This window comes from Equus asinus, chromosome 6 (assembly GCF_041296235.1).
Source record: "Equus asinus isolate D_3611 breed Donkey chromosome 6, EquAss-T2T_v2, whole genome shotgun sequence".
Lineage (NCBI taxonomy): Eukaryota > Metazoa > Chordata > Mammalia > Perissodactyla > Equidae > Equus > Equus asinus.
In genome coordinates this window covers 12,461,030-12,482,076 of record NC_091795.1, presented here as the reverse complement: position 1 = coordinate 12,482,076, position 21,047 = coordinate 12,461,030, and the positions used below count along the sequence as shown (strand labels likewise).

Genomic DNA, 21,047 nt, shown 5'->3' with positions numbered 1-21,047 from the left:
ACATCTCACACCCACTTACTTTAGCCTGGGGAGCTGGTGCAGAAATACCCTGCTTTCTGAATGTGGTTTTGGCTGTGTTTTTGGAATGAGGAATTTATCAATTGTGGTGACAAGTGGATTCTCTTTTAGCCAGAAATACCGACCCACTCTTTACCAGAAAACTCTGTATTCCAAAAATGATATCACGTTAGGAGTTTATGCCTAACAAACCTTCTGTAATATTTGCTTATTTGCATAATATTATTCAGTTACAAATGTTGTCAGGTACTTTAGTTATCTGTAATTTTCTCAGTAACTCTGTGGTGCAACTGAGCAGATATTTTTATACCTATTTCATAGGTTCAAAAAGCCTAAGTTACCCAGACACAACTAGTATATGGCAAATAACCATCGCCTCTACCATTGACTATGTGTCAGACAATGTTTAACTGCTTTTTACATATTAACTTATTCAGCCTTTACTTAACTTATTATTATTAACTTATTATTAACTTATTTAGTACACCAAACCAGTAAAGTGGAAACTACTAATAACACTATTTTACTGTCAAGAAAACTGAGACACAGAGAAGTCACAGCAAGTCTCAGGTGACTTGCTCAGCACCACACAGCTAGTACACGGTAGAGTTGGGATGTAACGTAGGGCAGTAAGGCTCCATTGTCTACACTCCTAACCACTAGGCTAGAGGCTATACGCCTTCTAGTTCTAGACAGCAGACTTCCCAGCTCCTACCTGTTTTTCACTTTTATAAACAGTGACACTAAGATAAATGGTGAAACTGGAGAAGGCAACAATGGGCACAGGAAAGATCATCAGCTTTGGAGCACGAGCTGAGTCCCAGTTTGGTATTTCACTCCCTGAGTAATCTTAGGCGAGTTCCTTAAGCTCTGCAGAACTTCTGTTTCTGTCTGTAAGAGGAGGAGACAGTGATATGGTTCATAGCATGCTGAGCATGAAATACGATGTCCTCCTAAAGCATCTAACTCACTGTCAGACACACAATAGTGCTTGGTATTTACACATTTCCTTCTTACATAAATGATCAATTATTAGGCATGGGCCAGAAGAACCGTTAGGAACGTGGTGGTGAAGGAAATTGGAAACGGCACTGGCGATTTCGCAGAGCCTTTGAGAAATTCAAGGTAGACCTGTGTTACCTCAAAGTGCAGTTAAGATCTCAGTGAAGAGTTAGAACCCAGTTCCTTACGGGTGAGGCTTGTAGGGCTGCTGTTCTGTGAATGTCATTTCAAACTCTGGGTAATGGGGGAAGCAGTTGGTCTTGGGGTTGATTCTCCCTTCTGGCTTCTTGACCTGCCCGTTGTCCTTGCTCCTGAGAAGATGCTTCCAGGAACCACACAGTGGTCTCCACAGGGCTGCAAAAGCTTTAGGTGGAACTGAACTTCTCAGACTTGTGGTCTAAGGACCCCTTTACATACTTATAAATTATTGAGAACTTTAAAGAGATTTGTTTATACGGTTAACTATTGATATCAACTGTATTAAACATTAAAATAAGCTTAAAAATAAATTTTTATTGATCATTTAAAAATAATGATAAATTCATTACCTGTTAACCTAAATGACATCTCTTTTATAAAAATAATTATCTTTTGAAAAAAAGAAATTAGAAAAGTAGCATTGTTTTACATGGTTTATGCTGTTCTCTATATCTCTCTAATATTTGGCTCAACAGAAGACAGGTGAATGCTCCAATCTGCTTCCACACTCAGTCCTCTTTGAGAGGGACATCTTGTAGATTCTGGAGAAGCCCTGTATGCTTGTGAGAGAGCGTGTGTGAAGAAGGCACACACTGTCTTTGAATTATTATCAAAGTAGTTTTGACTTTGTGGACCCCGGAAAGGTTCTCCAGGAAATTTGAGAGCCACTAACGCAGAATATCTTTTTCCCTAACAATTTTTTTGAACATGCTTAGAATCTCCTTTCAAATTTCTCCCTCCTGATGCCTGTACTCAACTAATCATAAGTGTTAATAATTCCTCCTTCCAAACCTTTAGCGCTGGCGATCCTGGAGATGGAGGATCGCGTTCTTTGGACTGCATACGTCTCCCTCCCTCCCTCTCTCCCTCGTCCTTTCCTTCCTTCCCTCCCTTCTTCACAACTGTTCTTTCCTTTCCACCCCCAGGGATACAACCCTGGGACTTTTCCAGTCAGGCTGGTGCTTCACAGCTGGTCTCTCTGGCTCTAGGATCTGACAGTTGCCAGGCTGTCCTTTACCCGACATCATCCACAATTTACTTCCTTCCTCAAAAGTCTTGCTCTTGGCTAACATTTACTAATTCTAGGTTATGTTTTATAGATAATTTCTAACAAAAATTAAAATAAAAATTTTTTGAGCTGCATAAAGAATTTTAGACATGTTCACGGTAAACTATTATATCTATGAATTTTGGAAACTATGTAGCTGAATTCTGCTGCCAGCCAAGATTGAGTAATAGGGCCTGGATTTACTTTCTCACCAGAAACAACCAAAAGAACTGTATAAAATACATGAAGCCAGGGTTTTTAAGATACTGGACATCAGCCAGTGAAGGACAGTGATCCCTGAGAGAAAGGAAACAAATGAGGTGAGCCCTACCATTGCCCCTGCTTACTGACTTGAGAGAGTTTCCAGGCCATGGAAGAATGCCCAGCCATTTTCTCAGAAAAGGAGGACCCAGGCAGGACTCTCCAAACTTCCTGGACTGACGAGACAGAGCTGAGAGCCAAGGGGGACCATGGTGGCTGCAGTTCACAGGAAGAATGCCACAGAGGAGAAAGCTCCGTCAGAGAGAACTTCGGATTTGCAGAGGGGCCCCTTTAAGAATTCAGCAGAGTATCGATCATCATGTGCATGTGAGGAAACTACTTGAGGCCAGAAAAAGAACTACCCTAAAGATTAGATGAAATAGTAGACAGTGTACATGGCCAGGAACAATTTCTGTTCCCACCAGCCAGAATGGAAAACCTTACAATTTGCAGGCATTCAGTAGAGGAATAAGAAAGATCATGCTCCAGCAAAACTGAATGTTGCTGTGATCCTGCCTAATAAGTCACAAAAGCAAGACCCAAAATAGTCAAAGTATTTCCAAGAACTAAAATGCATCCCAGGACTCAAAAATATCCCACATCCAACAAGTTAAAATCCACAGTGTCTGGCATTCAATAAAAAGTTACCACGTATGCAAACAAGAAGGAAAATAAGGAGGTGAAAAATTAATCAATCAAAACCAAATAAAAGCCAATGCAGATGTTAGAATCAGACAAGGGCATTCAAGCAGCAATTATGATTGTATTCCATCTGTTCAAAGAAGCAAGTTGAGAAATGGAAGATGTGAAAAAAAGGAAAAAAAAGAAGACCCATCTCTAATGTCTAGAGACGAAAACTCTGAGAGAAAAAATGTCTGAGAGAAGAAATACACTGGATGAGATTAACAGCAAATTAGACATTGCAGAAGAATAGATTAATGAATTTAAAGACACAGCAACAGAAACCATCAAAATGAAACACAGGGGAAAACAAACTAACAAATAGAAGGACAGAGTATCAGTGAACTGTAGGACAATTTCAAGCACCCAAACACTTGTAATTGAAGTCCCCAAGAGGAAGGGAGGGAGTGACAGAAGAAATATTTGAAAATAATGGCCAGAACTTTTCCAAATTGGATGAAAACTATAAACCCACAGGTCCAAGAAGCTCAATGAACCCCAAGAAACACAAAGAAAAGTACACTGTTTCATCATAATCAAATTGCTTAAAACCAGTGAAAAAGAAAAATCTTAAAAGCAGTCAGTGAAAAAAACACACCCACAGAGAAATAAGGGTGACAAGATGGCAGACTTCTCGCAGAAATAATGTAAGTTAGAAGATTTTGGAGAATCATCTCTAAAGAACTGGAAGAAAAAAACCTGTCAGGCTAGAATTCTACACAGAGTAAAAATATCTTTCAAAAACAAAGGAAAAACTAAACCATTTTAAACATACAAAAGCTGAATTCATTCACAGCAGGCTTATACTACAAAAACGTTAAAGGCAATTCTTTAGGCAGAAGGAAAATGATGATAGATAAGATCTGGATCTATCCAAAGGAATAATGGGAACTAGGAATTGCAATGAAATTATTGCTTAAATTTCTTTAAAAGAAAATTGACTGTTCAAACAGAAGTGCAATGTAAAAGTAAAATAAATGACACAACACAAAAGGGCAGGCGGGGAGAAATGAAACTATAGTATTGTAAGGTTCTTATATATGGAAGGATAAATCATTTATGGAGAAATTTATAGCACTAAATGCCTATTTTAAAAAGCAGAAAAGTGTCAAATCAATGACCTCAGCCTTCACTGTAATTAGAAAAAGAAGAACAAATTACACCCACAGCAAGCAAAAGATAAATAATAAAGATGAAAGCAGAAAGCAATTAAATAGAAAACAGAAACTTAATTTAATTTCTCTATTGTGAGAAATCTATAACACCAAAAGCTGACTTGATCTGACCTTCTTTGAGATGACCAATAAAGTTGATAAACCTCTAGCCAGAATGATCGACAATAAGAAAGAGAAGACAGAAATATAACAGCAGGACTTAGATGATATCACTGCACTACATTACAAATACTAAAAGGATAATAACAGAATATTAGGAACAAAATTATGCAAGAAACACCGACACGTAGATGAAATGGACAAATTCTTTGAAAGACACAAACTACCAACTTCATTCAAGAAGAAACAGATAACTTGACTAGCTCTTTATCTATTAAAGATATTGAATTTGTAGTTAAAAATCTTCCCACAAAGAAAACTTCAGGCCCAAATAACTTTCCTGGTGGAGTCTACCAAACACTTAAGAAAGAAATCATATCAGTTGTGCACAAACTCTTCCAGAGAATTGAAGAGGAATAAACACTTCCCAGCTCATGAGTTCTCCTATCTCTAGGCTAGCACCAATCGGACAGCAAAACCAGACAGGACCTGACAAGAAAAGGTAACTATAGACCAATATTCCTTATTAACATAGATATAATTCTAAATAAAATACTAGTAAATCCAATTCAATAATATATAAAAAGGCTAATACATCATGGCCAGCTACGCTTTATCCCAGGAACGCAAGCATTGGTTTAACATTGGAAACTCCATAAATATAATTCACCATATTAATAAAACATGTGAGAGAGAAAAACTGTATGATCATCTCAACAGATGCAGAAAAAGCTCTTGACAAAATCCGACATCTATCCCTGATAAAAATTCTCAGAAAATTAAGAATAGAAGTCACTTCCTCAACTTGATAAGAGGCGTCTATGAAAGACCATGAGCTAACATCATACTTGATGGTGAAAGGCTGAAAGCGTTCCTTGCTTCTATTCAGCATCGTACTAAAGGATTTAGTTGGTGTAAAAAGTCAAGAAATGAAATAAAAGTCATCCAGATTGGAAAAGAGGAAGTAAAACTATTTTGCAGACAACATGGTGGTTTGTGTAGAAAATCCTCTGAAATCTATAAAACAGCTACTAGAACTAAGTGAGTTTCGCGGGTCACAAGATCAATATACAAAGGTCAGCTGTATTTCCATATACTAGCAATGAACATTCAGGAATTGAAATTTATAAGCAATACCCGTTACAATAGTATCAATAATATGAACAACTTAGGGATAAACCGGACAAAAGGTGTAGCAGACCCACACGTGAGATGGTAGCGCTGGGGGCGCCATGCTGCCCCTGAGCCCACGGTGTGCTGGCACTGTTTTGCCCGTGGGCTACGCTCCCTCCCCTCCCTGGCTTGGACTGCTCTCTCTCTGCAGAGACTGTTTCAGGGTCTTTCCCAAACTGCTGGTTCTTCCAGGTACCTACCTCACTACTTCCACACTGGGAGCAGGGAAAGCAGAAAGAGTGCTCAATACTTTCTTAGCCATCACCGTTTTATTCCCAAGATTCTCTCCTTTTTTTTTTTTTTTTTTTTTTTTGCGGAAGATTAGCCCTGAGCTAACTACTGCCAATCTTCCTCTTTTTGCTGAGGAAGACCGACCCTGAACTAACATCCATTCCCATCTTCCTCTACTTTATATGTGGGACGCCTACCATAGCATGGCTTCTGCCAAGCAGTGCCGTGTCTGCACCCGGGATCGGAACCAGCGAACCTCAGGTTGCTAAAGCGGAACGTGCGCACTTAACTGCTGTGCCACTGGCCAGCCCCTCTCTCTTTTTCTTGAGACAGCATAGGGAAAAGACTCTCCTCTCAGGAAATGTATTTGAATGCAGGCTTTCCTCTGCATTCAAATCTTCTGTACCAGGACCCTCGCCTTGTGCTCTTAGGAAAGCCTGGGTTCTGGGTACACACCTACCCCTCTTCTCCTTGGGCACTTGCTCTCTGAGAGTGGTTATGTTGTCATTATTTTCAAGCCAGGGAGTAGTTGGGAAATCTCCAAGTTACTTGACAAGCACACAGTTAATATGTTAAAGCAACAGCACGATAAATGATTTTTTTCTTAGACAATAACAAAAAGGAATGACAAAACTGTAGCGTGTGGTAAGATTTTACAGTTTAATTTGCTAACGTAATTGTATTTTAAATCTTTGGTCATTTTTTAATTTTAATTGAAAGGTAACAAATATTCTGCTGCTGATTTTATGACACTATGACTGGGGACCACAGTATTGTCTCTGCCAGAAATCATTGCCGGGGAGCAGAAGTTTGGGGTGATACCTACCATAAAAAAACCCTCCACACCCTCCTCCTTAGCTGGTCAGTTGACTACTTCTGACGTTCAGGGTTTTATATGAGTATTTTGGGACAAGGAATGGAGGGATTCCCCAACGCCCAAAAATACATGTTTCCCATCCCTGAAGATCTTACATTTATTTTTACTAGAAAAATAAAAATATTCATATGAGACAATTATGGACAAAGCATTACGTTGATGAACGCAAGGTCATTATAATAATATACAAACTAAGTACATAAAATATAGAGGAACGTGTAAGCAGGTATGATTTAGCTGAGCAACGACAGACTGAATGATGACACAGTTCATCAAAAGGAAAGGGAAAGGCATGAAGAAGATTCTTGCTCAGATGTAGGTATAAAATGAGCAAGTTGTCCATTTTGGATGAAAACTAGCTTGCTGGAGAAGGCCCCAGTGCCAGAGGCCCTGAAGTGTCTAGACTTTAGAGCCGTACTGTGTAATAGAATATTTCACAGTGATGGAAATGTTCTATGGCTGTTCAATATGGTAGCCACTAGTGACAAATTTGCAGACACTCAACTCCTTAAACGTGGCTAGAACAAATGAGAAATTGTTTTTTAATTTTATTTAATTTTAAATAATTTAAATAGCTACATATTCCTAGAGCCATCACGTATTAGAGCACAGATCTAGAGAAATGAGAAAGGGAATCCTCGTAGCCACCTTCTGGGAGCTGCTGCATAAGTCACACACAGGGGACTCTCTTTGTCTCCTGCCCAAAGTCTGGTCCAGTCTGGATCCTGAATCTTTTATGCCATTACTGGGGAATTGAGGTCAGAGGCTTCTCCCAACATCGATCTGAAGAGTACTCCAGGCCCCGCGGCGGTGGCCTCTGAGGACAATACCAGCTACATTTTAGACCGTAAGCTGAGCTCATCAGTCAGTCTAACTATCCCAGAGAAGGAACAGCTCAGTACCCACCATCAAGGCTCTTTATTTAGTGATTTACTTGTGAGGAGGCAAGAGGCAAAGAAGGAATCGGCGGGACTATGGCCTCTTCTCCCAACTCTTGGGCTCACGGCAGAGAAGTTTCCTAGGTCCCACCCTCCCTCAGGGCAGACATGGATGACAGGAATTGCTATTGGGCAGCAGTTCACCTGCTGCTGAGTTGTTGCCAAATTGTTTGTTCTGGGGAAAGTCGAGAGAAAGGAACAGTTGAATGTTAACATAATCTTTGGATTAAGGAAATGATTCAACAAATATGGCCCTTCTGAGTCTGACCAGATTTTTCTTCTGCTTCAATTGTCAGAAGCAGTGGCCTGCTGTTTACCCTTCAAAGTACCTCTGAGGGTGGAGGCTTATTTCTCATGGGTTGCACTATTTCTTGGAAAATCATTGAATACCAACACTAGAAACTAAATCCTTCTTGCTGATTTAGTTAGTGTTTGCTGAAAAGGATAAGATTATAGTTATTTCTTTGACTCAAAATAGTATGTTTACTGCTAAACCTATTTGACCACCTCATAACTCTCATTTTTCCTTTGCTTGCTGGTGAGATAGTCATAATAACAATCTTAAGGAAGTCCTCTGAACCTGGGCAGTGTTCAGAGGTGATGCTGGAGAAGGGAGGATAGGTGTCATTTTAATTCTGAGAGACCCTGCACGCTAGGCTGACTCTATATGGTACAGGACGGGCCACAGAGAATCATGACACTTTCTTGAGTATGGTCATTGTTTTCCTTATTTATTATTGTGCTACAAACTCAGTGACTTAAAACAACAATGCATTATTATCTCTCAAGTTTCTGTGGGTTGATGGAACCCAGCTGGGTGGTTCTCCTTTGGGACCTGTCCTGTGGATACAGTCAGATGGTGGCTGACTAGGGTTGACTGGCTTAACATCCAAGATGGCACACTCCCAAGCCTGGAGTTGGTTCTGGCTGTCAGCTGGGGCTATGGACTGCAGTGCCTCCATGTAGCTTAGGCTTTCTAACAGTATAGCGGTCTCAGGACAGTAGTAATACTTCTTACCTGGCAGCTTTGGGTACCAAGAGTAAATGTTCCAAGAGGCCCAGGAAGAAGCTGAAAGGTTTTTGATGATCTGGCCTCAGAAGTCCCAGAAAGTCAATTCTACCTCATTCTGCTAGTTGAAATTGGTTAAGTCACCGAGGCCTGCCCAGATTCAATGAGAGATTATTAGACTTCACCTCTTAATTGGAGGAGGAGTGAAGAATTTGCAGCCATCTTTACCTACTACAGTGATCATATCGAAAGAAAACTACTTAGAGAAAATAAGTTGGCAGTTATATTCAGAAAGGATCAAAGAGTTGAAAGGCTGCAACATGAAAGTCTGGATTTTGGAAGGTGCTTGTGGAAAAGGGAAAGTGACAAAACTTAGAGACGAATTATAGAAACTTGCAGAGAACCAAAGATGGTGGAACCATGTAGAAACACAAGGGAAAGAATATTAGATTTAAAAATGAGTTTAAGGAAGGCAGTACCCTTGTTATGTGTCGTGCACGTGACTAAGCACAAACATTTCAATAGGCCCTTCTTGGCTGACGTGGAGAAGCCGGTAATGGCTGCCTTGTGGGTAGTGATGGATGGTTTGGTTCTTGGGGTTAAGTTTCATGTGTTGAAGCAATCATCAAATCAGACAGCTGGCCTAAGAGAAAGGCACCACCAGTTCGGTTCTGTTAAGTTCAGCAATTCCTAGAAGTTACTAAGTCTATCGGCCTCTGGAATTTGCAGTGTGTTTCTGTGTTAGCACAGGGAAAACCAGCGCAAGAAGCCACTTTCAGTGATTTGCCTTCATTGAGCAAGATTAAATCTGCAATTAGAACAAGGGGTTGGCAGGACTGTCTGCCATACCCATCTTTCCTTCCTCTTGTTATAGAGTAGGTTAAGAAATAGTTTATTGCTGTGGCAGTCTTATGATATTTTACACTTTATCATCAGCTCTCATCTGTAGTTCACATGTGGCTTTCTGATTGGTAAAAATCTTGCAAAATCAGAATAGAAAGACGATCACAGAAGCCCACGCAAAATTGCTTAGAGAAGGGGCGAGTGTCGAGTCAATTAAAACCAAGAACTTGCAGTGATGGGAGGTAATGAGAGATGCACATTTAAAAAGTGTTTATTTGGAGGTCAGTGGATGGAAAATGTGTGAAAGGAGCAAAACTAGGCTGTAGAAGGAAGTCCATCTGGGACAGTGGTTTTTAAAACTATCTCAGAGAACGCTGTAGTTCTGTGAATGGTTACTGGCAGTTCCATCAATAATAAAAAATAGGCGTAGCAAGAATCACGGAGGCTCTGTGTGCAAAAACGTAATTTTCGTTCTTTTTCATAACTGAAGCCAACTTTGCTCATGAATCCTCATTTCCATCTGATGCCAGAAAAAGTCTTGCCAATTCAGGGTTGTTTAGTCTCCACTGGTTCAAGACTCAGTCTCTTTGGGGTAACAGCACAAGCTGTTCAGAATTCTTCCGTCTTCAAACCCCTTTTTTTCTCTGGATGGTAACTGGAGTTCTTTGGGGGTGAAGGACATGGACTGCTTAAGGCTTGTCTTGGCATCTGGGGAGGGGGTTCTGGTCCATAGATCATCCTCTGGTCTTACCGACCTCAGCTGAGTTCGTGCTTGCCCGGCAGTCCCCAGCTGCAAGGGCTTTTCTAGGTGGGGGCCTTCTCAGCCGCTCTGCAGCCCCTAGAGGGTTTGGGAACTCTGAACACTCTGAGATGCACGAGACTTTGTGAGGCAGCCTGTCCTCAGGCCCAGGCATCCTGCTGTCAGGGCTGCCCCATGGATGGGCCATGCTGGACACAGGGCTTTGCTATGATGCTGCTGGTGTGCTAGGCTAAACCCTGGGGAGCCCAGCAGTGCTCCTCTCTTCCAGGATTCCCATCAATCTCCTCTCTTGGGAGGAGGCCAGGCTTTCTCTCGTTTGGTGGTGGTGGAGAGTGGGGGGCACTGGGCCACTGCTCAGAGACCTTCCAGGGCCAATAAATACCAGTCACCTCCCCTCTGCTTTTCTTCCTGTCTGCTGATCAACTCTGCTCCTTTGGGTGGGGAAAAAAACCTTTACGTTACCATACATCTTTCTGAACTCAATGGTTTATGATGTAAACTCTATGCTCAAAGTTCTCCAACACTTTGGCTTTGAGGATTCAAGGAAAGAAGAACAAAAAGGCTTCTTTAAAGCTTTCAAGCCCAGTGTAACTGTTTATAATGAACAATCCTTCAAAATGTCTTGCCACACAGGCCATGGGAGATGTTTTATTTCTCAGAGCATCAGATGATGCTGTGCGGGTCAAGGTGAGTTTGTTTCACGTGAACTATTAGATAGTCCTCCAGGAGAGGGTCCCACGATCTGAGCAGCTTCCAGGTGGGGCCAGACTGGAATCCTCAGGGGATTCCGTCTCTCTTAAGGAAGGTGGTCCTGGGGCCGGGGAGGGGGGCGAGGGGGGGCGAGGATGGGTGAGGGGTGAGGGGGAGACAGACAAGTCTCCCAAATGATAAGAGTTTTGGAGCTGGGAGGGTGGTGACGGAGATGCGCTCCAGCAGGTGTCCCAAGGCTGTGGATGTTATTTCTGTTTCTCCTAAGTTTTTGTTAAACACATCTGCCACCGTCTTCAGGAAGCATGTGCCTCACAGTGAAGCACACACTCGCCTGCAGAGCCTTTGTATGTGCTGAGACCAGAGCAGAGCGTGATACGGTCTCCACCTCACGAAGCCTCCAACCCAGGGCATGGAGCAAGGCAGGTGGCCACACGGGTTGCCCGGGAAAGGAAACAAAGGGAGGAGTCAGGGAAAGTGTCAGCACGGCTGAGTGAGGGAGGAGGTGACCTCAAGACCCCAGATAGAAGAGTGGGTACAGGTGAGAAGGGGAAGTCTTCAAATCCTATCTCCACAGTGGGGGGTGTTTGAGAGTCCCACCTGGGTCTAGGGGCTGTGTGTCTAGCAGGACGGCTGGTGGAGGGGTGGGTTGGAGGAGTCAGAATGTAAAGAAAAATAAAAGGAAAGTGTAATTTTTATTTCTACATTATTTGCTCAAATCAAGTTTACTTTCTACTTGTAAACTGTTGAAAAACCTTCATTACATAAGCAGTAAGATGAATTTACATCCACCAACACGTGGCTTCTGGACTGGTCCTGCAGTGGGAGTGCAGATGAGCCAGGCGCGCCTGTTTCAGCTTTCGTTCACTGCGCTTGGATGCACAGGCTGAAGCAGCTCCAAGTGGGGGCTCAGAGTGAGGGCAGCACTGAGGGAGCTCGGGACAGCTGTTTGCAACCCTGGCTGCACACTGGAAGCACCCGGGAGCTTTAAAAACACTGACATTTGGGCCTTAGCCCCAGAAATTCTGACATAACTGATCCAGGCGGCGGTGTGCAGGCACTCCCCCTTAATTCTAATGTGTAGTCAAGGTTTCGAGAACCGCCAGCTAAAAAGGAATTCTAAGAGATGTGACAGCTGATCAGTTCTCATAATACGATGTTACTGGCCCCAGATCTGAGCCTGTTCCCAGAGAAAGGGGAACCATACAAGCTCCGGAAGGAGATAAAATGAAAAAACAAGAAACTCTCATCATGCCAGCCACAAGGCAGTATTAGGACTGGTGAGTTATTGCTGCCCGTTCCTTTATGCTTTTCTCCAGACTAGGGTGATCTGGGGCGGCTGAGGCCCAGTTACCTCAATTCTTGAGTTCCTGAAGGGGATGTCAAGGGATGGGTTAGGGAAACAAGAGCCTGCGCAGCCTGGAAGGGATACCGGAAGGGCTGGTGTGTTCTGTTAGAGAGGAAGCAATCATCATTTACTCAATGTCACCCCAGAGGATGGCCCATTAAGTCCTCAGAACAAGCTGGCATTGTCACTTACGGGAGGCAGGAGTGGAAAGGGAACAGCAGGCTTCAAGCTCCTGGCTGTTGGGCCTGCAACCCAAGCCAGCGGCTGCCAGAACCCCTGCGTGCTTCCCTCCCCTCACCGAGGTCTAGGTGTGACCCTGGCCATCACTGCATTTCTCTGAGTGTGAATTCCCAGTTGCAACCTGAGCCCGTGGGTTTTAACCTTAAAAGATACCCATTCTGGCCAAAAAGTCTGATATCAAGACTGTTCCACTCGCACGCTGCTGCTTCATCCCAGCGCTTACCAACAACAATAAAACTAGCCGGGGAAGCTCGTGTGGTATCGACTCTCTGCCTGGCGCTGGTTCACAGTTAGCTCATTTACTCTCCCCAACCACTCGGTGAGATGGGTGCTGTTATGTTCCCTTTTCACAGAAGAGGGAACGGAGGTACAAAGAAGTTGGCGACTCCTCCGGGTTCCCAAAGCCGGGGTGAGAGAGCCCGGCCGGCCCCAGGTCCGCAGGCTGGCCGCACTCCGTCGCTCGCGCTCCGGGCACCAAAGTGTGAGCCTTGGCCTTGCGGCCGCGAGCTCACTCCCCGAGCTCAGGCCCCGGGCCCCGCATTGGTGGCAGCCGGGTGGCGAGGTCCAGGAGCGTCTCAACTCCCTTCGGGGGCACCGCGCGTGGCAGGACGGCCTGGCGATGCCCAAGCGGCAGCGTCCGGAAGGGGCGGGCGACCTCCCCGGCTCCTCGGGCGGCGGCACTGGGCCAGCTCCTGCCTCCTGTGCTCCGGCCGGGCCCGCCGTCCCCGCCCCGCCCCGCCCGCGAGTCCCGAACCGACCCGGACCGCGCCCGCACTTCCCGCTCCAGGGCGGCCGCCGCTCGTGCCCGCGGCCCGGAGCCCGCTCGGAGCGGGCGGCGGCGGGCGCAGGGGCCGAGCGCCGGCATGTGACCGCCCGCGGCCGGCCGGCCCCCGGGGTCGCCCAGGTAGGCGGCGGGGGCGGGGGTTGGGGACAGCCTGTGGCTGGGACACCTTCCCGGGGGCAGCGCTCCCTCCGGGGGCGCGCGGAAAGCCGCCTCCTGAGCTCGCCGTGATTGATGGCTAGTTTGTTGTGGAAGAAGGTGATGGCGCTTAATGCCGGGAGCCGGGGGATTGTTTGTTTGTTCCTGTGTGAAGCAAGAGTACACGTTGTTCAGATCCCTTCTGGGGGAAGCTGCCGTGGTTCTGGAGGATCGTTCTGGGGGGGTGTGTGTGTGTGTTTGTGTATGTGAGTCTGTGTAAATTGCTTCCAGGCATTTTAATCCGCCCAAATTCAGCTGGTTCAGGAGTGTCCCGGTTAGGGGTTTAGGCCCAGAAGGGTCAGCCTGGTTAACAAGATGAGGGATGAATGCCCTAAGCACAGTGGGAGGCTATAACTTGCGGCCCCTCCAGGGAAAGGACGATGCTGGGTGGTGTCGCTACAAGCAGACGCCAAGAAGACACTCATCAGTCACAGCCAGCAGGTAAGGCACTTTACAGTTTATAAGGCCCTTTATGCTTACTGCCCTTTTATCCTCCCGACAGTCTTGTGAGAAACATGCTATTAGCACCCTCCCTTTACAGGAGGAATCAGAAGCTCAGACAGGGCGACTAGCTTGTTGAAGGACTGGCAGCCCCAAGGAGAGCAACACCTTAGACACCAAACTCTATGTCTCTATTGTACCACATGCTGGCTCCCAGCAGCCCCTGCCTACCGGGGCTTTCCCCTCTGCACAGCCAGGAGGGAGGAAGGCTGCCAGGAGGGTGTGCAGATTTCTGCCTGGGTGGGGGGTCCAGGGGGTTTCCTGGGGTCAGGGGATGCTCATCAGCTGGACACACGCCAGTGGTTTTAGCTGCACAGCTTAGGGCCGTCTCTGGGCCACTGATGCCATGGAGAAAACGCAAGCTGAGTGAGATCCATCCATCACTGGAATGTGATGCTGGGTCACCCTGGCTCAGTGCCAAGCTTCTGAAGGTGAATGTAGGAACTGAAGCTCCGTGACCATTGATGAGCTGAGGAGAGCTGAGAGGGGTGCTGAGGAAGTTTGCCATCTCTTTCCCCACCCATTTCCATGCAGTCAGGGACATCTTCTCTCTTGATGCCTTTTACTTTCTTATTTAATAACCTATTTAATATTTCATTTAATATTCTGTTCATATACTATGTTTTGTGCAAGATAAAAACATGGGGGCTCTGGGATGAAGTTTGATGGGAGAAGGGCTGTGGAACCCCTAATTTATTTTCAGTCTTACTTGACTAGCTGCCATTCTGCTGCATGTGGCGTGTCGCTTGTACCCGTCCACTCTTGGGTGACCTCCGTGTAGTTCTGGAAAGGATATTTGACCTGAATTCTCACATGACCTTGGTGGGGCAGAACCAAACCCTCCTTTCTAACAGGCTCTACTGAACCCCGTGTGGCATAATGTGGCAACAAGGCTTTCTTTATGGCTTTGGGAAACGTAGCATCTTTTGAGTAATTCCTTTACTGTTAGTGAAACACTGCTTAATATTAGATTCACTTATTTATTTAACAAAGGTTTACTGAATGTGTGCTGTATACCAGGCACTGTTCCAAGTACTGAGGATAGAGCAGCAAACAAGATACATGAAAATCCCTCCCTCTAATGGACGGAAGTCCTCTTGGCGAAGTCACAGCGTGTCTGCCGTCTCTCTGCATAAGGGGATTGGGGGTCTTTGAAATTTGCCCCTTTGAACAGGATGTGGGCACACTGGCTGCCCACAGGCGGGACACCCCTCAGTGTCTCCAGTGGAGAGGACAAGAAGACAAGGGAGACAGACGCAGCTCCCTGGTTCCCTAAAGAAGAGCAGGGGTGCGGAGATAGACTTCGTGGCTCGGCTGAGCACTCGGCCCAGGGCAGATGGAAAACGTGTGACTGGGATGCCTCAGAGGGAGGTGCGTGTCCACCTGGAAGCAGGTGGTGGTGTTGTGGAAAGAGTGTCTCAGTGATCAAAGTGGCAAAGCTGGACAATTGCAATGAAACTGCCATAGCATAGGGGGTAGGGAAGTACAGAGGTGATGATTATTGTGCTACATACTGGACCCTCTGTCAACTTGCCAGTTGGTAGGACAGAAGTCGTCAGGGGCACTGTGACTCACCGGCCATGGCCCAGCCCCTTGAGGTGCCCCATCTGCTGCTGTCAGCAGCTGCTTGGTTTGTGTTTTCCTCCCTTCGAGGTTGTCAGGTGGGCTGACAGGATCTGCATGGTCAGCAGCTTTGTTCCTCCCCGCTGGTTGCCTGCTTGGCCCCAGGAAACGCTGCTGCTGCAGCCTCCTGGCCATGCCCAGCATGTGGGAGCATGCACAGGGGCCCTGGCACCAGAGTGGTCTCCCCAAGGGTTGGAAGGGCCTGGAGTTCCTCAAGGCCCCTGGTCAGCTGCGTACCTTTGCATTCTGCGCTGTCTCCTCTTTTCATGCACGGCGTAGAGTAATGATGACCTGTTCTGGAAAGGATTTATAAGATGCCATAAATTAAAAAAAGGATGAAAGAAAAACAAGAGTGGAGACAGAGTAGAGCCTGACGTGAGTCTAGAAATATATCAGATGTTAACCTTGATGGACTGTATATTTGTAAAGTTGCCAGTGGAGCTGCAGATGCAGAGGAAGCCTGGGCCCCAGCCCTGCCTGCACCTTGGCATTGCCTGAGGTGCTCTGAGAAAGGCCAGCGCTGGACCGCCGAGCGAGCGAACCAGCATCTCCGGGGTGTGCCCACTCGCTGGTATTTTTAAAGCCCCCAGGTGGGTCTAACGTGTACCCAAGGTTGACCCCACCGACATACCTTCTTGCAGGCTGTGTGGGAGGAAACCAGGCAGGGCACAATCATCTGTGTCTTCAAGATGAAAAAGAAGTACTCAGGAGAAGCAAAGGCTTCTTGGTCCTGAGAGAAGCAGGGACTTTGTCCTGAGGGTCCCCGGTTAAGAGGTGCAAAGAGCAAGTTTTAGGCTGTCTCTTGAAATGACCCCCGTTGAAAGTGCAGTTTGGTGGCTGCATTTCAGCTGGACCCAGGGTGCTAAGCGGGCGGGAGGTCTAGGCATCCTGGGCTCTGCACCTCCAGCTTCCCGAGCCGGAGAACTTATGGACCCCTGGAAATACAGCCCAAGAGTTCAACTGTGAGTTAGATGCTGTCACTTTAGATCAGTGCGTCTCCCCTCGTTCAAAACCCAGTACTCCCTTTTAGTGCAAATATTTTAAACACCCCTTTTAAAATTTTGAAATAATAAAACTTACCTACAATGTAATTTCCAAATAATGAATATAATAGCCAGATGTAAAGAATAAATAAAAGTAATTTGTATCAAAATTATGTATTTCAGTGTGTGGACGCTTTGGCAGAGCCAGCTAGAACCAGATGAGGCCACCCGATGTGTTATGTAGACTGCCTGTAGGACAGCATGGGACAGCTGCCAGTCAGCCTGGAACAGAGGAGTCCTGGTGTAGGCCCAGATACCATGGTTAGGCCCAGATACCACTGACTGAGGAGTGACTCTTGGTCAAGGTCTAAATGCTGGTCAAAGGCCAGTCCTCCCTCCCTTTTCACAATAGTTGCATTCCTGGAAAATTCAGTACGTCTGAAAAGTGTGCTGAAAATATATATTTTATATAAGTGTAGGGTGGAGTTAGACACTAGGCTCCAAAATGAAAAATGATGTTCTCCATTGGCCTGAACGTCTGTGTGATGCCTAGAAGTCATGCGGGATGAGGACAAGTTTTTCTGGGCAGAATTGCCCTGTGTTGTTCCGGAAGTCTGGCACCCCTGGCCTCCACCACCGCATGCATCGTTGTGATCACCCAAATTGTCACCTTCCCCACACTTTTCAAAATGCTCCCTCAGGGGCCGTACTGGCCCCTTTGACAACCACTGTGTTCCTTACATCACTTGGTAATAAGTGATTACAGCACTGATGCTGATGTGCACCCTGAAATAGCAGGGCCCTGAGAGGGATGAGCCAGCCGTCCGGAGTGCACGCATGTGAATTGTTAAAGGATCGTAGAGGTGCTGATAGAAAGCAGAACAGTGCGGCCGGATGCAGTGAGGGGTGACTACTGGGGGACACAAGGGAATGTTAGGGGGGTTGGAAATGGTCGCTGTCTTGATGGGGTATTCCTGGTGTATACAGTTGTCACAGTGAATGGAATTGTAACTTAAGATTTGTTGTGTGCTTCACTGTATGCATATTTTACCTTAATAAAAACCCCCACAGAAGTGAAAACAATTAAAAATTCTTATGGAGAAAGTCTAGTCCTCTGAGACTCGAGCTGTAGATCCCACTTTGAGAAACAGAACTGTTCTCGCCCGACTGAAAGGCAGTACTCGGGGACATTCTCTTTCTCGCAGTCACCCTTCTGGCAAGTTGAGTGTGGCTGCACTCAATATCACCGCCTTTGGCCAGTGTCTCGATTGGAGCTGCGCTGGAGGCATGAAAGAGGCTGCGAAGGGCAAGGCTGGGCATTTAAAAGGGGTTGAGGGACGGGAAACCAGAGCCATTCCCATCTCTGGGTCTGGTTCCTGCTGTCCGGGAGCCCTAACTCATTCCTGGGGGTGAAGTGGAGACCTTGTCCACTCACCCTAGCGGTCAGAGGCTGGAGTCCAGCCCATTCTGTTTGTAGCAGTCCTCTTGTGACAGTGGTCATGTCCCTCTGTGTCTCATTTTCCCCTTTGCCCTTAAAACCCATGTGAAACCACCAATCAAACCACCAATCTGGTGGCTTTGTGCCCTGTAAGAGCTGAGTAACTTTCATTTCGTAGCAACACCTCAAACCTCCCTGGCTATTTTTACTTTGTCTTCGTATCCTTCTGCATGATACCCTTTGATGATTAAGTAGCTTTCCTTGCCTTGTGGATATGGGTAAGTAAGCCAGGTAACTCTACTGTGAGCTAGGCTGTTGGATCCATCCGCTGATAGGAAGGTGGCCAAAGTGTCCGTGTGTCTTGGACTTTCTGAAATGATGAGTATTGCCTCTGTTGTGGAGGTGGTTTTGTTTGCCCATAGTTCTGTAAAGCTCTTTCCCTGGGGGAGGATCGGTGTAGCCATGCTGAGCGCACAGTGGGCTTTGTTCATCTCTGCAGGACGGAATCAGTCATGTCACATTTGGAGCACACTGTGGTGACCCCAGACTCCTCTGTGGTCACTTCCATGTTTTCCTTCCCTGTCTTGAGTGTGGAACCATCCTCGGGGCTCCTCAGTAGTTAGAGTTAGTAGGGTAGTTGCTCTGTCTGTCTGGACCCCAGGAAGATAGACTCTGAGTTCCCTGGCTGTCTACAGCTTCTTCTTAGGGATTTGTGGATTCTAGTTTAAGAAGCAGATTTGTGGTGCCGGCCCAGTGGTGCAGAGCTTAAGTTTGCATGCTCCGCTTCGGCAGCCCGGGATTCACCGGTGTGGACCTATGCGTCACTTATCAAGCTATGCTGTGGCAGGCGTCCCACATATAAAGTAGAGCAACATGGGCACAGATGTTAGCTCAGGGCTAATCTTCCTCAAAAAAAAAGAAACAAAGACTTGGGTAAGTACAGATTCTAAAGTGTTTTCCACAATCATGTGCTTCTATGGCATTATAAGTAAATTCCTTCATGCCTTGTCTTTACAACTGACATTTTTGGTCTTAACAATGTTTGAATCCTTGTAACAGGTGAAGATGATAATTATGGGTTTTGTTTTAATACCATAACCCATTCTTTACATGTTTCCACTGGTTTTGCATAGAACTTGGAGGCTGTGATATTTGATGACCTAAAGAACCTGCTTTAGTCCTTGCTTTTTACAAGGACTCGTCCACCGACCGCTCTCAATTATAGTCCATGAGTTGGAGCTTAATTCTCTGAAGCTCTCTCCATTATGTCAGATATACCTTTAGACACATATTGATTAATGTTTGGGATGAGAAGTTGTATTAAATGATGCTGTGCATGTATTTACGAGGCACTCAGTGTGAAGAGCGAGTTGGTATGAGATGGAGAAGTGGAAAGTACCGTTAGGATTTCCTTTTAAGTTTCGGATCTGGGCCTCTGCTACTTCAGGTTCCTGAAAGAAGGAGGAGTTACCTAGTGCTGTCTTCTCTCTCTTCTTGGGTTCCTGCAGATATTTGGCTGCTGTACAACTTCTCTTAGACCCAAGCAGGAGAGGTCTCTCCAGGCCCCGTACTTTGAAGGGTTCTGCTCGCTTCTCAGCCAGCCACATGCCCGAGCCACATTCCACGTGCCTTGGTCTGGAGGGCCAAGAGCTTGTGCACGTTTGGAACCTGTGCCAACCAGCCCCTCCCTCTTGGCCATGACCCAGGTACCCGGGACCCTCGGAATTCCCTGCCCAAATAGGCTCAACTCTGATTCCAGGACCTAGGCAGGCCTCTCTCCTGGGTTGTCCCCTGTGAACTCCACTGCTAGCGTGCCTCCCTGGTCTCTGGAATGGCCAGGGCTGTATGGAGGGTAATGTCTACCTGTGTGCACATTCAGGGCCCTTCTTAATATGGGATGGGGCTGGGGGCAGGCTGGGGAGTCAGGCTTGGAGGTTAATTTAGATAGAAACAAATTTGGAAACTAGCCACATTGGGGCACTGCTCTGTGCAGATGCTGTGTGGGACAGTGCAGCCTGTGCTCAGACACTGCCCCCAGTACCAGGTGCTGCCACTCTCCCCAGAAGTGGACCCACATGGCACATGCATCTTCATGATGTCTGGGTTGTGTCTGGTGCCTGGCTTCCGTCCTGGAAGGTAAGGTTCACAATGTGGAGGAATTCCTCAGGAACAAGAAGGAAATTCCTCAAGATTGTGGGAAATTCCTCAAGAATAAGAAGGCGTTAATAGATGTGATGTGGCCACAAGGTAGGAACACATGCCCTTTCCCCCTGCACCGGGGCCCTGGGCCTTGATGAAGCCACCTGGGTTCTCACAACAGCCCCTGTGTCCCCTAGCTGTCACTTTCCCTGTGTCTGCACTGACTGTGGAATCCCCTGCAGAGTGACAGGACGGCGCTGGGAGGGGAAGTCAGTTCTTCCTGGAAGAGGGGCTTCTGTTGGGGCCTGTATGTTCCTTGGAAATTCTTATATTTAATCTCTGCTTCTGTAACTTAATTCACGTTGAAGTTTCTCATTCTGGGTCTAGTAGGAAATTGCTTCGTGCCTCCAGTGTGCATTTTCATTTTCTCTTTAACAAACAAGTAGCTTTGTGTGTAAGTCCCTTGTGCTACATAGTTGTGTTGTGATATACCCATGTTTCCAGATATCCTGTGATCACTAAAAAGCAGTGGGCATTCTACTCCAGAAGTTCACAGTATCTAGCTTTTTCACATGAATGTCATAGAAAGCTGTTCTTCCTGTTTTCACACCACTGCACCGCAGTGACCGGACCAGGCCGCTGGATGTGGGGGTGACCCGCCATGCCCCGGCTGACTGCCCCAGGCTGGGCGTCAGTTCCTCAGTGCAGCCCCTGCCTCTGCACATCAGCTGGGAGCTGCTATGGGGAGGGCGGTAGCGAGTCCCGGGACTTCGTA

General features: G+C 46.3%; 1 protein-coding gene across 16 annotated transcripts in view; it reads left to right on the top strand.

Annotated features, from left to right (window-relative positions):
• Positions 1-21,047, top strand: part of IL1R1 (interleukin 1 receptor type 1) — a 77,908-nt gene that overhangs the window by 23,372 nt on the left and 33,489 nt on the right. For 4 of the 16 annotated variants that reach the window (XM_044773055.2, XM_070511565.1, XM_070511563.1 and 1 more), the window contains exon 1: positions 13,376-13,513. The exons of 8 other annotated variants lie outside the window; for them this stretch is intronic. Coding sequence is in view for 2 of the 8 variants with exons in the window: in XM_070511562.1 (XP_070367663.1) it covers positions 13,229-13,513 (285 nt within the window). In the remaining 6 variants the exon portion in view is untranslated. Of the gene's footprint in view, positions 1-12,867; positions 13,514-13,768; positions 14,030-21,047 lie in introns of those variants that run through there. 4 more of the 16 variants (XM_070511562.1, XM_070511561.1, XM_070511564.1 and 1 more) reach the window with 4 other exon arrangements.